Genomic DNA, 16695 nt, shown 5'->3' with positions numbered 1-16695 from the left:
AACAGAGATCATCTAACACAGTATCTTGTGCTACCAGGTTAACTCAGTTGTACATAAACTCAGAATAAAACCTATTTTTCTGTCTTTGTGCATGCACTTGAACTTTCTACAAATATTAGTAAGAGAAACAGCTGAATTCTTGGCTAATATAAGGGAGCAAAAGTCAATCCTAACCTGATTCCAAATGTTTGAGAAGCTGCCTCACTCTTCTCACTGATTGTTTTTATAACAAAAGACTGAATTTGTAAAGTCATGTTATCCTAATCAAATATTACTTCTGTCATTTATATATAAGACTATATATAAAGAACTCAGTATAAGATTTTATTTATAAAATGGGTAACATTACCAGTAATTTTTAAAACTATTGGTCTAATACTTAAACTTTTGTTGCTTTCTATATCATTCAATTGTTTGCCTAATTTATTCTTTTATTAAGATATAATTCACATACCAGAGTTCACCCTTTGAAGTGTTCAATTCAGTGGCTCTTAGTACATTCACAAAGTTGTGTATTGATCACCACTTTGCAATACCTGTTTTTCTGATTTTTTATTATTAAAAAAATGAAAAACCGAAAGTATAATTTTCAGTCAATAAATATCACTGGATCCTTAGGCAGTTTTGGTGCAGAAAGTGAAGTCCATAATTTTAGAATGATGATAGCAATTCATCAATCAAGTAATCAGTTTTCACACAGTTTCAATAACTGCAGCAATTTCCTTGAACTGTCTGTAGAAATTCTGGAGAAAAAGGGGAAAAATAATATTAATTTTGTTTTAATAGAGAATATTTAGGTAGTTCTTTTAATTACATCTGACCAGCAGAGGCTCTAAAACATATTAAGTTTGCATTTTAATGTCAGATCCTCAACTACTATTATTGGAAGGTTACCATAAGAAACATACAGGTACAATTTGGAGCAAGCAAAAATACTATTGTAGAGTCGGACAATTAGTTCACAACTAAACTTTTTAAAAGCATACAACAAAGTTCTTTGAGATCACATCAGAAAGATTTCTTAAATACCCAGCACTGTCCTAGACAATGAAGTTTTGTTTTTAACAGATTGGTTCCCAGGCTTCAAATCGTTTTTAATTTAGTGAAAATTCAGACTGTGTTTCAGAGTGACAGGGGCTGCCTTATCAATTACAAGAGAGACTCAACACTGACAATAGCTTACATGGTAGAAGTTTATATCTCTTTCAATTAAAAAATTAGCTGGTATGGTGGTTCTCCTGTAGAAGTCATCTTGTTTTTTTAAGCCTCAGATAAAAGAGGGATAAAACAAATTCTGTTTTCCTTTCTTCTCTTTTACCTGCCAAGAATTAGGAGACAAATTGGATACCCTCTTATGATTCACATCCTGGTATTTTCCTTTTTATTTGGACTTAATTCTCTATTTCACTACTTAAAAGAGTATCTGTATTTTGTTTTAATTTATATGTAAATCTGTTATGGAATAAAGCAGGAAGTAACTATTTCTATATAAAACATATACTGAGGGTCAAAACTGCAGCTACAGGATAGATATAAATTAGAAGCTCAAAGAATGTTCCTTGGCTCTCAGTCCTGTAATGTGACTAACAGACTCTGCCTGGTTAGCTTTAAGCTGTGTAAAAACTATATTTAAAAGAATTGCCCCATTTGTGATTTTTCTTTTCCTACGAGAAAAAAAAATTTAGAGGTGAAATCAAGGAGCACAAATGCTACAAAGAAAAGTAAGAATTAGGCCAGGATTATGAATTTTAAAAGCCTGAAACTTACATCCTTTTTTGAAGTGTATTTGGTTTGTATATTCTGTTGAAAGCTATTCATATATCATAATATACTACATTTATTTCCTTTCAACCAAGTCCTAATTTCTCCCAAGACACTAATTAGCATTAATAATGTTAAATCTGTGACCCTTTCTTGTTCGAAAGCAGAAATACCTGCTTCAAAGGAAAGAAATCAAAAGAAAATCCTTAGAATATAATTTGTAAAATAAAACTACAATACAACCCATGAGTCCTACTTCTGGATATATATTCAAAGGAAACAAAATCACCACCTCAGAAAGGTATCTGCACTCCCATGTTCAACGGAGCATTACTCATAGTAGCCAAGGTATGGAAACAACCCAAGTGTCTGCTGACAAGATGAAGAGAGAAAGAAAATGTGGTGTGTATATATGCACAACAGAATACCACTCACCCTTAAAAAGGAAGGAAATCCTGTTATTTTTGACAATATTGATGAACCTGGAGGACATTATGTTAATTGAGTAAGTCAGACACAAAACACAAATACTGCATGATCTCACTCATATGCAGAATCTAAAAAGTGGAATTCATGGCAGTAGAGAGTAGACAGTGGCTACTAGGGCTGGGGGGTGGGGGAAATGAGGAGATGCTGGTCAAGAGGTACAAACTTTCAGTTTAAGATGAGTAAGTTCTGGAGACCTAATGTACAGTATGGTGACTAATAATAATGTAATAATGCAATACTTGAAATTTGCTAGAGAGATCTCAGGTGTTCTCAACACACACACTATGTGAAGTGATGGATATGTAAGTTAGCTTGACTGGTAATCCTTTCAGGTATACCAAAACAACACATCATATGCCTTGAATTTTAAACAATTTTTATTTGTCAATATACCTCAATAAAGCTGGGGGGGAATGAAGTTTGTAAAAGAGATCAAAAGCATCCGAAAGTGATATATGAGAGGCTTTTCTTAAAAAAGAAGCCTGGGACCAATGTATTTTTAGTTCTATAAGGAATTCTCATTATATTTCCATTCCATTCACTATGGTAGCTTTTTTTTTTTTTTTTTTTTTAAGAGTACTTGACTTTTCTTAAAGTAGTAACTGCTGTAAGGAAGGATTCCTATCTATTCACTCACCAAAGGGATCAAAGCAAACAAAAACTCTAAGGTCAGTTAAATCAGCCCATGACAAAGAATTTCCCTGTATGTACATTTAAAAGAAAATCTGCAGAGAAAAAAATGTGACAATGAATATATACATATTCATGTATAACTGAAAAATTGTGCTCTACACTGGAATTTGACACAACATTGTAAAATGATTATAAATCAATAAAAGATGTTTAAAAAATAAATAAAATTAAAAAATGAAAGAAAATCTGATTTCTCATCTACCTCCTTTAATTCTTCCTTGCTTACAGAAGAGGTAGAATGGTAATATATATAACATGATTCTAAATATAAACTATTAAGTTACTCACATTCCTCACAGATAAAATTAGTCATCAAATGGTCTGATCTGCATTTTATAAACATTATTAGTCAGAAAATTCAGTGTCAATACAATTCAAACGCAAGATCCATTTAGCTTAATCATTCTTGAATATTAAGCCTAAGAAGAATAAAAGAGTTAAATGCAAAGTAAATATCCTGCTAGAAAAGATGCAGATTTCCTAAATATACTAAAGGTGAGCACTGAGAAAGTGATCTAATATCACAGTATACAAATTCAGATTATATTGAAAATATTGAAAATAACTTATCAAATTCCCAAAGAAAACAAATCCAGATCTTTTGTATGTATTAACAAATGAAAAGCACATCAAAATACTTGCAAATAAAAAGTTAAATTTTTCTCTTAAAAGAGATTTTATATATATATTTTTAAGCAGCAATTACAGAGCAATGAACTAAACTGAATGAGTTAAATTACAAACCTGAAACTGTGGAATTGTCATTTCAAAGGACTTTTTCTTTACTTGGCCTGAATCATCAGCCACTTTGAGCATCACTGCAACGTAAGGATACTTAAGTGACCTGCAACTGTCCGAGCTCACAGCCATACCCAGCTTCCACTGAAAGTCTAGAAGCTGTAATGAAACAATACAAAACATCAGTTATAATATTTCCCTGAATGCAGATATTTATTCAATTTTACTGCTCTCATATTCAACTTTTAATTTCAATGCCAATCATAATAAAAGAAAATGTCTTCATTTTAATATTGCTAGGGGGATACTCATCAAAGGAACATGGAGAGAGGTAATAAGGGCTATAAATAGAGTAGGAAAACAATATTGTCATAGTTACAAAAGGGGAAAAAAAAAAAAAACACCAAAATCTCCACTGGATGTGTAACAGGTAAGTATGGCAGTACTGGTTTTCCTTTTCTTTTGCTCCTGTACTTAGGAGGTTCCAAATGTTTTGGACCATCTCTTATTTCACTTTTCTGTTCCTCTATTTCACAGCCCAAAAGTCCTAAAAAAGAAGATGAGTTATATACCGTCTTCATATTTGATTGAGACACATGGGAACCATTCCAGTTTCTTTCCTCACCACAGTCCTTGACCTGAGACCTCACACTAGCATAAATCCTGGTGATAGGTGGTTTTAGATTTCATCACAGTTGATGATGGCTACCTGTCAGGTGATGTGCTATGCAGTTTACATGTATTAAATGCCTCACTGAATCATCATAGTATTATAGGCTATTATTTCCCATTTTGCAGATGACAAAACAGAATTTCAGAGCATTTATATAATACACACAGGGTCACACATTTCTGGACTCCTAACTGAAACCAAAGTCTGTTTGACTCCAAAGATGACATGCTTATTGATTATTGGCTGCCTCAATACTTTTTAGCTAATTCTTTGCAATGACTGTTCAGGGTTGCTATGGCATAAAACAGGGCTGGATAAATGCAGCTCTTAATACCGACTTTAAAACATAAAAGACAATGAGTGGAGGAATTTTGATTCTTGTTCCCAAAGCTTAGGTGGGTACAGAGTACATAGCAAGCACTCACAAAAAAGGACTTGTTTATTGACTAATATCTTTTGCTGCCAAATTAATGCTTAGTGGGCAAATGGCTTTATTTATTAATAAAAAAATTTTAATGAATTGCGGGATCAGCATAAGGACCAAAACTTCCTCCTGTCTTCAGACTGGCTTTAGGCCAATCAGCCACAGCATGAAGGCTAGGCTGGTGCTAAAAAAAAGGTTATCATCTTTAATAAGTAAAAAATCACATAGATGCATTTTAAATGTTTCCCATACAAAAATAGAGAAAAAATCATAGGCATACAATAAAAGAACTACAAATGGCTAATAAACATATGAAAGGGAAACAGGGAAATGCAAATCTAAACCACAATGAGATACTGCTATACACCTATCAAAATGTCAAAATTTTATTAGAATTGTTTTTTTTTTAATTTGTTGGTGAGGGGAGGTAACTAGGTTATTTTATTTTTAGAGGAGGTACTGAGGATTGAACCCAGGACCCTGCGCACGCTAAGCATGCACTCTACCACTGAGCTACACCCTCCCCACAGAATGTCAAAATTTTAAATCTGAAAATTCCAAAACTGGCATGAAGGATGTGTCACAGGGCTGTTGATGGAAGTCTAAATTGGGCCAATCTTTTGGAAAGTTGGCTTTACTTAGTAAAACTGAAATTATGAATATCCTGTGATCCAGAGATTTAATTACTAGGGATAACTTAGAAAAACTTGTGCATATGTACACAGGATACTTATAGTAGAATGTGCCTAGCAGCTATATTCATAATAGCCCTAAACTGTAAACAGCCCAGATGTTCATCAGTAATAAAATGGATAAATGAGATTCTGTACAGCAATGAAAATGAATGAACTTCAGGTGCATTTAAAACCAAAACTCTTGAAAGAAACAAGTTCAAAACTTATGAGTCCTTTCACTTAAACTTGAGAAATAGGAAATACAATATTGTTTAGGGATGCATACACACATGCCAAACTATAAAGAAGATGATTATCACAAAAGGATAATGGTTACCTCTAGGGAGGAGGGGAAGCAGAGGTTTGACTGGGGAGAGGCATGAGGTGGGCTTCTGGGGTACTGGTAATGCTCTGTTTCTTGAGTTTTGGTTGCAGTTACACAGATGTTCACTTATAAATTACTCTTTTTTTGGGGGGGATAACTATTTGAGGAAATGGAGGTTAACTAAATATATTGTGGTGACCATTCTGAAGTATATGTATGTCAAGTCATTATGCAGTTATATGTCAATTATATCTCACCAAAATGGGAAAAAACTATTCATTATGCAGTTCATATGTTATACATGTTTTGGTACATACGCTGTCTCGTATATAAAGCAGGGGAGGGGAGGATATAAATCAGTGAGTTCCATATTTCTGGTTGAAAGGAAACATTTACTACAGGGTAGTTGATCAAGAGAAAGCGTTAGAGGGAATAGAGCTCAGTTTTGAGGAATAACAGAACTGAAATTGACAGGGAAAAATGTGTCTTCTTTATATATTCCATACACACCTAGCAAAGAATAAATGCTTAATAAATATTAAGCTGAACCAACTTGAGAAGAAAACAGTCAATATCTGGCTAAGGGACATAACATCTATCTGTCTTAAAGAGAAAGGCTCTTACAAGGAAGTATGGAAAATAAAGCTGACAAGAGATCAAGAATCAAGAGGCTAATAATTTTTTTGCAAATTGTATGAGTTTTCAATATACTCTCGTTTACCGTTGACTCTTGAGCAATGTGTGTTTAAACTGCAGGGATCCACTTACACAAGGACACTTTTCAATAGTAAACACTACAGTACTACATAATCTGCAGTTGGTTGAATCCACGTATGTGAGGAACCTAAGATATGGAGGGTCAACTATGAATTATACATGGATTAATCCCTGTGTTGTTCAAGGGTCAACTGTACTTCACCTTATTACGGAAAACACTAAGTCATTTAAACTTTTCCTATAGCCAGTGGGTACTCACTGAATGTTTTGGAGTTCAGAGAATGGTACGATTTTTACCAATTTAAAAACATTCATCTGGTGGCAGAACATAACAATCCAGGAATGAGGTTTTAAGTGCCAGAACAAAGGTGGTGAAAGGTAAGTTTAAGCCAATCCTCTGAAGAATGAATCATTAGGCTTTGACAATTGTCTTCAGAGTTAAGGTTGTTAACAAAGACAACTGTAAAATTTTGAGCCCAGATGACTGGGAAAATACTAATATCTATCAATCGGGACTTTATATATTTTAAGTCTGAAGGTATTATCAAGCAGTGATAAGGAATATCTAAATAGGAATGTTTAATAAGTGATTAAAAATCCAAGAACAGAGTTCAGAGATTTCATGACTAGGGATAATTTTTTATATCAGTTCAGTGAAAATATTCAAAAATTTAACTGAAAACTTCTTAAAACATATTAGCCTGTACAATTCCTTGATGCAAGAAGTTCCATTTTCAATGTCCACAGTAAAATGGTAGAGTAAAACATTGCTTATTTGATATTCAAAGTCTGAAATAAAACTCTGGATTACCTAGAACATTTCAAGCAGAAAAGCAAAGAAGGAACACAGTATGCTGGAATTCAATGGCCATTATAGTGGTGAAACTGGCAGTGGGGCAGTTAAGGAGAGTTGTCACTTACTGTGCAAAGTTAGTATTCATGGGGAAAAGAGAGCTGGGATTAGCTTTATGGGATGAGAGTTTTTCCCAAATTCTAAACTGAACATTTAAATGCAAATTAAAAGAAAACCTTCTAATAAGTGTGGTTGAGTCTGAAATAGGAATTAATTGCATAGGAGATTTTTAAAAAAAGAAAAAAAGAAAAAAAAAACAACAAAAAATCAGAATAGAGCACACATCACTATGGAGAATATTAAGAATGAAGTAATGTAGCCTCAAAATTGTTGTTGGATGAAAATGATTTAAAAAGGTAAACATACAGAGAAAAAAAAAGCTAGTAGCAAAAAGAATATGAAAACTCCCAGAAGAAAAATGAATACAAAGGAGAAAAATAATCAGAAAGCAAACACAGGTGAAAAGGTAAACAAAGAAATTAGCTGTAGTCTGTCACAATAAAAATTAGTTGATACAGAAGCTGAAGTTATTAGTAACATAAAAACATCACTATAAAAACTACCTATAAAGAAAAAAATTCAAGGCCATTTTAATTTAAATTTAATTTTTATTTTTTTATATCATAATATAGGAGAAAATTAGAAAAATAACTGTGTACAACTCTAGCATTCTAAAAATATGTACATATTCCTGAGTGCCTATTTCTAATTTCTAGTATTTGTATGTAATTTTTATAGCTAGAATCACAAAATACACTTTCATGTTCTCTCCTTTTTAAATGAGTTTTCAAATGGAAAGAATGTTAAGTGTTATGCCCAGATTAATCTCTCTCAAAAGGGTTATGAGGAAAAGACTGACTAAACTCATCCAAGGATATAAAACTAGTAGAGCTGGTATTCAAATTCAAATTTGCCTGATTCCATTTTCCATGCCTTTTTCTGTATCCTGAGCTGAAATATGATTACCGCTCAGAATTAAACTAAATTCTAGTAGGTCAAGAAAGTAGACAGGTCTAGGATTAGGGGCAAGAATTTTTAGCATCTTCTATAGGCTAGACCTGAGCTGTCCAATACAGTACTCACTAGCCAAATGTGACTATTTAAGTTAACTTAAAATAAATAAAACTAAAAATTCAGTTTCTTAGTCTCACCAGCCAAGTGCTCAAGAACCATATATGGCTAGTGCTACCATATTGGATATGGCCAATGCAGAACATTGCCATCATCAGAAAGTTTTATCGGAGAGTGCTGTGCTATACTCTGTGCTAAGTACTTTATAAATGTAGAAATTGGCTATAGCATGAGTTAATAGCAAATTTCTACTTGAGAATTCATATTAGATCTCATAAGTGTACTACCTTTGCTAAGTCATCAGCCTTCCTCATCTTGTTTAAGGACACCTTCATCCATACTTTGATTTCCTTCATAGCACTTATCAGTATTTAAAATTATCATGTTTACTTATTCATTACCTGAGTCCCCAAGGAAATACAAACTCCAAGAGAGCAGGGGCATTATCAATCAGTTACTGCTGAATCTACTAGAATATTATCTGATACAAGGTGACGGCTCAAATGAGTTTTTACTGAACTAGTATGTTTAGAAGTTCTGGGGTATATGGTAACTGGTCTTCAAAGAGATCCTCCAACAACTAATTCTACCCATCTCTGTACATACATGTCACTCCTCACATCAAGAAGTGGAGCTTATTTCCCTCTGCATCAATCTGAGCTGTCCCTGTGACTGCCCTGACCAGTAGAATATGGCTGAAAAGGTGTTCTGGAATCTTTGAGCCCAAATCTTAGGAGAACTGGAAGAATCTGCTTCCTTCTTCATGGAACACTGGCTCTTGGGACCCTCCCTCTTGGAATCCAGTCACCATCATGTGAGCAGCCATGTGAAGGAGAACCAACTGACTCCAATTACCAGGTCTAGCTGAGTCCTCACCCCAAGCCATCACAAGCACATAAGTGAGCCCTCTTCACTTCCAGCCCAATTAGGCTCTTAGATGACCTAAGCCCCAGCTGACATGATGCGGAGTAGAAACCACCATCCAGCTAAACCCAGTTAACCCACAGAATCAATGGGAGATAACTAAACAATAGTCTTAAGTCACTAAGTTTTGGGTGGTTTGTCATGTGACAACAGATAACTAAAGCAGGGCAAGCATAGCAATCTGAAAACAGCTTTGTCAATAAACTTAATAAATGATTTAACAAAAATAAGTTCTCAAACTATGTAATTTGACCTACATTAGTTTACAGAAATTTAAGCAAATACAAATAATCAAAAAATTTTCATTATTTGGTTAGTGTTAATTCCTCTAGTAAAAATAACACAGAAAAAGAAAGCCTTTCCCATGAAACACATTCACTACTAGTTAAGTTCACACTACAACTTCCCCACAACATAACACAAATACCACCTTCCCTCAAAAATGTTTTTCATTCTCATTTTTTTCGACTCATGATCCCTATTCTCCAAGTGACTCAAGTCTGAAACTCTGGTCAACTTTGATTTTTCTATTTTACTCAAAACACGTATGAATTGCGAAAGCAGTCGTACATTTATGAATTATTGCATAAACTATACAAAAATTTAAGTCACTATGTCTCACAAATGGGAAGAGGGAATTTGGCACTAGACATTGTGTCAATAAAACATCTTTCTTTTGATTTATGCTATAAAACTAGCAAGAAGGAAAGCAATAAATGTGACAATAGGAACAATCATCTATGATAAGGAGTCCTAATTAGACATCTACAAGCATTGTGAATTGCTTCAAAACAATGAGTATGAGTATCAGAATGCGAAGTAATGAACAATCTTTAACCTGTGGTGCTGGACAACATAGAACTATGGTTTGATAAATTTAACAAGCTCAGACTCTGAAGTCAGACCTGAGTTTGAATCTTAGCTCTGCTACCTTCCAACCACTGTGGTTTAGGACAAGTTACTATCTCTTTATGCCTCAATATTCAGAAAGTATTTACTAAATAAGACTGTTCTAGACATGGGGGATGTAGAAAAGAATAAAACAAAGCTCTTGACCTCAGGAACCTACATTCTGGTGGGGAAGACAAAGAATAAACAAATAAATAGATAAAGAAGTTGTAGTTTGTTAAAAAAAAATGCAGAGTAAGAGGACAGACCAGGAAGCTAAGAATCAGTTTTTGAAGGGATTTTAGGCCAATGAAAGTATTTAAGACTTCTTTCTAATGTGAAAGGAATCTCTGAAAAGGCTTCAAGTGGGGAAATACCTGGTCTAACTTACATCGCAAGTATCCTCCAGGTTGCTGGATAGGGCATTAAGTTTAAGAAGGAAAAGGAGACCCAATTGGGAGCCTACTACAGTACCTAAGCAAGGGGATGGTGGCTTGGACTCAGGCGGCAGCAAGGTGAATATAGAGAATATTTTTAATGGTAGAGAAAACAGTATGCTAGGGGATTGTACGAAGGTTGTGAACTCACTGTGAACTGGAGTTGCGGTCCCAGTTAACCCTGCTCATTCATATACTGGTGAGAAACATTTAAAGAAAAAGAGAAGGTATCATAGCTCAAGGATTTCAAACTAATATTAGCCCTAAAAATTAGCTATATCTGGTACATATAAAAAGCTACAAACAGAAATGATTTATAGTTAGGTCAAGGCTTTCCCCCTATAATACTGAATACACATAATTTTCATCTAGTAGTATTATACTAAAAAACACTTCATGAACCATAAATAAAAAATGTTCAATTCAGGAGTTCCTGGAGGTGAAACTAACAAAAGTGTGAGCCCCCATAATGATTAGGGAGGGTCCCTGAAATTTTAACTCTAATTGTCCACACTAAGTTACCAGCAATTTGTCAATTACAGTTTAGGTTTCCCTACGCCAGCATTCGTTTTCAGAGTTTTCTGTTAAGTTGTGATTCTCTGTATTTACCTGTCTTTCCAACTGGGGTGCAGTGCCCTGTGACCCCATCTCTCTGATGGATCCTAGAAGAGTTACTGATTTTTCAGTTTGTTCAGTTTTTACTTGCTTTTAAGACAGTGATAATTTCTAAGCTCTTTACATGCTTAAATAGAAACTGGAAGTCTATCACTTTTTATAATTTCCTTCATAGAGGTGTTAAACATCTTTTGTTAGATTTATTGCAAAGTACTTTACAGTTTCTTTATTAATAATGTAAATTACTTCTTTAAAAAATATTATTCAACTCTCTGTGTCTGAACTGTAGAAAAACAATTGAATTACCTTGCTAAACTCTCATATTAATTCTAACAGTCTGTAAATTATCTAGGCTTTTTCTATGCAAACAATTGTTTAACATGTGAATGACTGCACAGAATGGATACAGATTAGGCTGAATGAGACCCTAAAGATGTCCACATCCCTGAAACCTGTGACTATGTTATCTCACAGGACAAAACAGACTTTGTAGCTATGACTAAATTAAGGAACTTGATGTGGGGAGGTTTTTCTGGATTATCCAGTTGGGATTTAGAAGAGGGAAGCAGGAGGGTCAGAATCAGAAACGGTAATATGATGATGGTAGCAGAAAGAGACATGATGACAGTAACAGAGGCTGGAATGTGCTTTGAAGATGAAGTACAGGTCACGGCCAAGGAATGCAGGCAGCCTCTAGAAGCTGAAAAAGACAAGGGAGCAGATTCTCCCCAAAAACCTCCAGAAGGAATACAGCCCCGCTGACACCTTGATTTCAGTCACACAAGACTAATTTCGGACATATGACGTCCAAAACTGTAAGAATAAACTTGTATTGTTTTAAACACACTTCCCCCTACACCCTGCACAAAAGGTTTAATTTTTAAAAACCTGTAATCTAGCATAATACAGTGTCAGGATACCTTACTCAAATAAACATATGACTTAACGTAAGTAAATGGGTAAGATGACTTATGAGAGATAGAATCAAAGTTACTGAGCAACTACTCTGAGCAAAGCCAGATAGGGGGTTGATTACTATCTCTCTGAGTTCCCCCTACTTCCCAGGAATCCTCAAAAACAGCAAGATCAGCTGGAGACATGTCACAGAGTAGTCAATGGACATCTCTCAGCCTCTATGTTCTCATTATTTATCTCAGCCCTTTCTAATACTTTGTGGTCCTGGGTAACTCCTGTCCTCAAAATATTCTAGTTTGAGTACTCTTCTTCTGGGAAGTGTTACAAGTCATTTGTCTAAAAATAGTTCAATAGCTGGAAAAAAAAAAAACCACAAGAACACCTGAAACAAAGAAGCGGTCCTAAGATATATTTAGAAATTCTAATTCTTATTCCAAGCATAAAAAATATACATTGAAAGGTTAAAGAGGTAAACTCTGTATCTTCAAAATAACTGGTTTTTAAAGACTAAGAAAACGTCTGCAGTGCTATCTTTGTAAATTTTAATAATTCCTCATCTCTACGTATCACTTTAGAAAATACTGTGTACCTAGCGTCGAATCAACGGCGCTTAATCAAGGAAGAACAATACTGGGTCTGTACTCTTTGGCCTGGAGTGGGTAGAGGAGATTACATTACAATGGGAGTGGCTACCATCTCAGGAGCAACGCAGGCTGGAAGGATGAAAGATACGGACTCGCGGACACAAGCCCTGGACACCGTGGCATGGTCCTGCGGGTGCGAGAGGCGAGCGGAGGGCCAGGTGCTGCCGCCCGCCCCTTCCCCCGCCCCGAGGCCGGCTGAGGACAGGGCAAGGTGGCCACTCACTCACCTGGTTGGTGACCTGAAATAAAAGCAGAAAACAACATTTACGGAATGCTCGTTCTCGCTCCGGAGCCACGCTGCCCCACAACCTTACAGGCCAGCTCTTACCTTGGATTTAGCATCCAGCAGCGGCTCACTAGACCCCTCCATAGCGGGGTCCAGGGGCTCCCACCACCCACGGAGGTGGACGCTCCGGGGCCACAAACACTTCCGCTTCCGCTTCCCGCCCCTTGCGGCCCAGCGCACGCAGCCGACGTAGGGGCCCGGAACAAACATCTGTGTGAAACTCATCCTTAGTCTCAACTAAACATCAGGTTTTTTGGAGCTGATCAGTAACGACAAAAAATAATACAAGGGAAAAGGTCCTAAGATTTGCCAGATACCTTTTGAATGGAATAACCGATTAACTTTAGGGTGTCTCCTCCCCCTACTTACCCCGTAGACGTGGACTGTTCCAGTCTGACGCCCCCGCAGCGCCCTCTGCGCAAGCGCAGATTTGAGGCGGCACCGACTTGCGTGCAGTGATACTAACCGAGTTTGAAAGCAGCTGGACCACCTCTCCCTATTCTCCGTAGAAGTTTGTCGTGCGAAGGAGATGCCTGTGGGACCTATGGTTTTATAATTTGCTCCCGTCACTCGGATTCACTGCACTGGCCTAGCTGGGGGTGGGGTGGATGCTTTTTTCTATTCCGTCTGGCTCTGTTCTTTATCCCTACTGCCACGCCAGCCCTCAGCCTAACTGCAGCCATACCTTCCCATCTGGTTCTCCCATTTCCCTCCTACTCATCTCAAAATAATTTTACTTAATATCCAAAGCAGTTTTCCCCGCCAACTTTTATCATGAAAAACTTGAAATTTTTTTCAAAAGAGTTGCGAAAATAGTTAAATGAACATCCCTATAGCCTGTATCTACACACACCAACTTAACATTTGTACACATTTGCCTTAACTCTAGCTGCATACATAATAATGACACATCATCCCTAAATACTTGAGCATGTAACTCCTGAGAACAAGGGCATTCTCCTAAATAATCGCAACTATCACACTCAGAAAAATTAATATTAATAAAATACTATTATCTAACACATGGACCAAATTCATATTTCCTCAGTTATTAATATTCCTTAACAATATTCTTTAAAACTGTTCCCTACCCTACCCACTACTGGAATCTAATCAATAACCACTTGTTGAATTTAGTTACGCTGTCTCTTTAGTCTCTAATCTAGAACCACGCGGGTAAAGTGTTGTTGGGACTGCATTGCTCCCTCCTTGGAAGCTCTGGAGGAGAATCTGCTTTCAGGTTGCTGCCAGACTCAGTTAAATGCAGTTCCCATTTCTCTGCTGGCTTTTGGATGAGGGCTGTCAGCTTCTAGAGGTTATCTGCATTCCTTGGCTTGTGGCTACCTTCCACCATCTTCAAAGCCACTGATGCCAGACCAAGTCCTCCTCACACTTTGAATCACTCTCACTTCATGAGAATCACTCTCACATCATGTCTCCTCTATCTTCTTTCACCACGCAAGCTTGAGAAAGTTCTCTGTTTTTAAGGTCTCAAATGATAAGGCTGAGCATACCAAGGAAATCCAGGATGACCTCCATATTTTACGGTCCATGACCCTGATTACATATGCGAAGTCCCTTCAGAACAGAACCTAGATTACCGCTTGACTCAATAACAGGGGATAATAATTTTGAAGAGCAGGGCATCTTTTAATATTCTGCCTACCACAAGTACCTCCATATGATTGTTCGAGAATTACGTTAGGTAACGTATGTAAAGCCCTTAGAACTGTGTTTGGCACGTAGCACTCAGAATCTATGCCAAAAAATAGCCACGTCCTCAAGGTTATTGGACTTGATTAAAAGTACTAGTTAGCTTAAAAACATAGTCCCTGAATGAATTAAATTATTTCTTTCCTATGGAAGTCTGATGAAAAGATAGGACACTGGCCAGTGCACCCATTCTGTTTATCAGGGGATATTTCTCTGTAGTCCTTGGCTGCCATAGATTGTGTTCCATGGAGGACTGTGCGTGCGCACACACACACACTCATGCATACACACATATGTAAATCTTAACTATATAAAGGTGCTGCCAAAAGCTGAAAAGACGTATTAAAAATTAATTTTTGTATTTGTCTGTATTTTTCATGCATTCTTTTAAATTTTTTTTTAAAATTTAAATTAGATGTGAATGTCCCTTCCCAAAGATCTTCTGATTCAATTTGGGGAGAGTAAAACGTCAGTAGTGTTTAGGCCAGTCTCTGCCAATTGTTACTCTTGTTCTTGTGCTTCTGACACGCCAGTAACACATGTGATCAACTGCTTATTTTTAAGACCTCCATCTTACAAAAGATCAGACTTACGCAAGCTCAGACTTGGAAAAAACAGATTTTATAAATAGCGTCCAAAAAACTGCTATATTAAGGATGCGTAGGCATCACTTTGGTTTTATTTTTATCTGATGTCATGTAAGTAGGGTATATAAATCTGAACATGCTTTTGGAGCTCTTACAACAAACCTAGTACTGTCAGGTGTGTAGGAGGGGGACGTCCACAGAACTAGGGCATGAACTCTAATCTCACAAGAGTTACTGTCTGTTGGAGAAAACAAAATTGGCACAGTGAAGCAAATAAGATTTCAATCTAGGCTTTTATTTTAGGGCTTTTTTCGTGTCATGTGATATAAATTCAACTCAAACTAGCCTGAGCAAAATAGCAGAAATGATCGTCTCACAGGGGTGGCCTCTGAAATGTAGAGGTTGAGCCAGCCTTAGTAATATCACAGAACTGTGAGATTTGAATAGCAAAAGGGCCCAATCTCTGTTGCTCAGTTGCGATCTGGCCTTCTGTGTGTTGGCTTCATTCTCTTAGTCTTCTTTATATGTTGTGGGGAGGGGTTTGTGCCTATGGACATATGACCACCAGCATCTCCAGGGTCACAGCCTATGGCTCATGACTGAAGGGGAAAGAGGAAGCTTCTCTTCCATCTCAAATGTCAGCAAGGGACTCTCATACACCACCCCATTGGCCCAATACTGGGTGTTGGGTGGTGCATTACAATTTTTTCTTATTCCCCCTACTGTGGCCACAAGAGGTAGACTTTTGTGATTGGCAGAGTCACTAGCAGCAAAAGGGGTGAAAAGATGCAGCCTACAAGATATAGAAGTGAAGATAATGCAGCAAAATTTGGATGAAGAGATGCTGGGGAAACAAAAACAACAGATGTCCCTTAAACACATTTACGACACTATACTGCATTATATAATCAATAGGTGTAATAGGCAGAATAATGGTCTCCTGCCAAAGACACCAAGGTCCAAATTCCCAGAAGACTGTGAATATTATGTTACATGGCAAGGAGGTGTTAAGATTGCGGATGAATTTAAGTTTGCTAATCAGCAGACCTTAAAATAAGGAAATGTTCCTGGGTGACCCAGGTGCGCCCAGTGTAATCACAAGGTCCTAAATGTGGCAGACGAATCAGTGTCAGGGAGAAAGTGAAATAATATGAGAAAGACTCAGTAGGCCATTGCTGGCTTTGAAGATGGAAGGAGGAGAACCAAGGAAGGCAGGTGGCCTCTAGAAGCTAGAAAAGAAAAGAAAAAAGATTCTTCCACATAGCTTC

At 36.6% G+C, this 16695-nt stretch overlaps 1 protein-coding gene across 6 annotated transcripts; it reads right to left on the bottom strand.

Moving 5' to 3' along the window:
- Window positions 1-301: 301 nt before the first annotated feature.
- Window positions 302-13315, bottom strand: COMMD6 (COMM domain containing 6). 6 transcript variants are annotated; one of them, XR_004325939.1, is made up of 5 exons: window positions 13170-13315; window positions 13069-13080; window positions 3688-3840; window positions 3232-3362; window positions 302-743 (listed from the first exon to the last, which is right to left on the bottom strand). XR_004325939.1 is itself a non-coding variant. In XM_032496865.1 (5 exons), the coding sequence occupies exons 1-4, from the start codon at window positions 13209-13211 to the stop codon at window positions 2220-2222; spliced, it is 231 nt and encodes a 76-aa protein (XP_032352756.1). In that variant the 5' UTR covers window positions 13212-13315; the 3' UTR covers window positions 302-743; window positions 2197-2219. The 6 variants fall into 6 exon arrangements, 4 of the variants coding, with proteins under 4 accessions (XP_032352756.1, XP_014423792.1, XP_006195454.1 ...); XR_004325938.1 differs by lacking the exon at window positions 3232-3362 and adding an exon at window positions 1184-1318; XM_032496865.1 differs by lacking the exon at window positions 3232-3362 and adding an exon at window positions 2197-2243.
- Between the last annotated feature and the right edge of the window lie 3380 nt (window positions 13316-16695).

The sequence above is a fragment of the Camelus ferus genome, chromosome 14 (assembly GCF_009834535.1).
Source record: "Camelus ferus isolate YT-003-E chromosome 14, BCGSAC_Cfer_1.0, whole genome shotgun sequence".
NCBI lineage: Eukaryota > Metazoa > Chordata > Mammalia > Artiodactyla > Camelidae > Camelus > Camelus ferus.
The sequence above is the reverse complement of the archived record's forward strand: the minus strand, read 5'-3'. Positions and strand labels throughout refer to the sequence as shown.

Excerpts from the sequence above, each read along its gene's own strand:
- COMMD6 (XM_006195392.3), bottom strand. The coding sequence starts at position 13,211 with ATGGAGGGGTCTAGTGAGCCGCTGCTGGATGCTAAATCCAAG. Across the intron at positions 744-3,687 it reads TGACAATTCCACAGTTTCAG|AATTTCTACAGACAGTTCAA; the intron begins GTTTGTAATTTA and ends CTTTTTCTCCAG.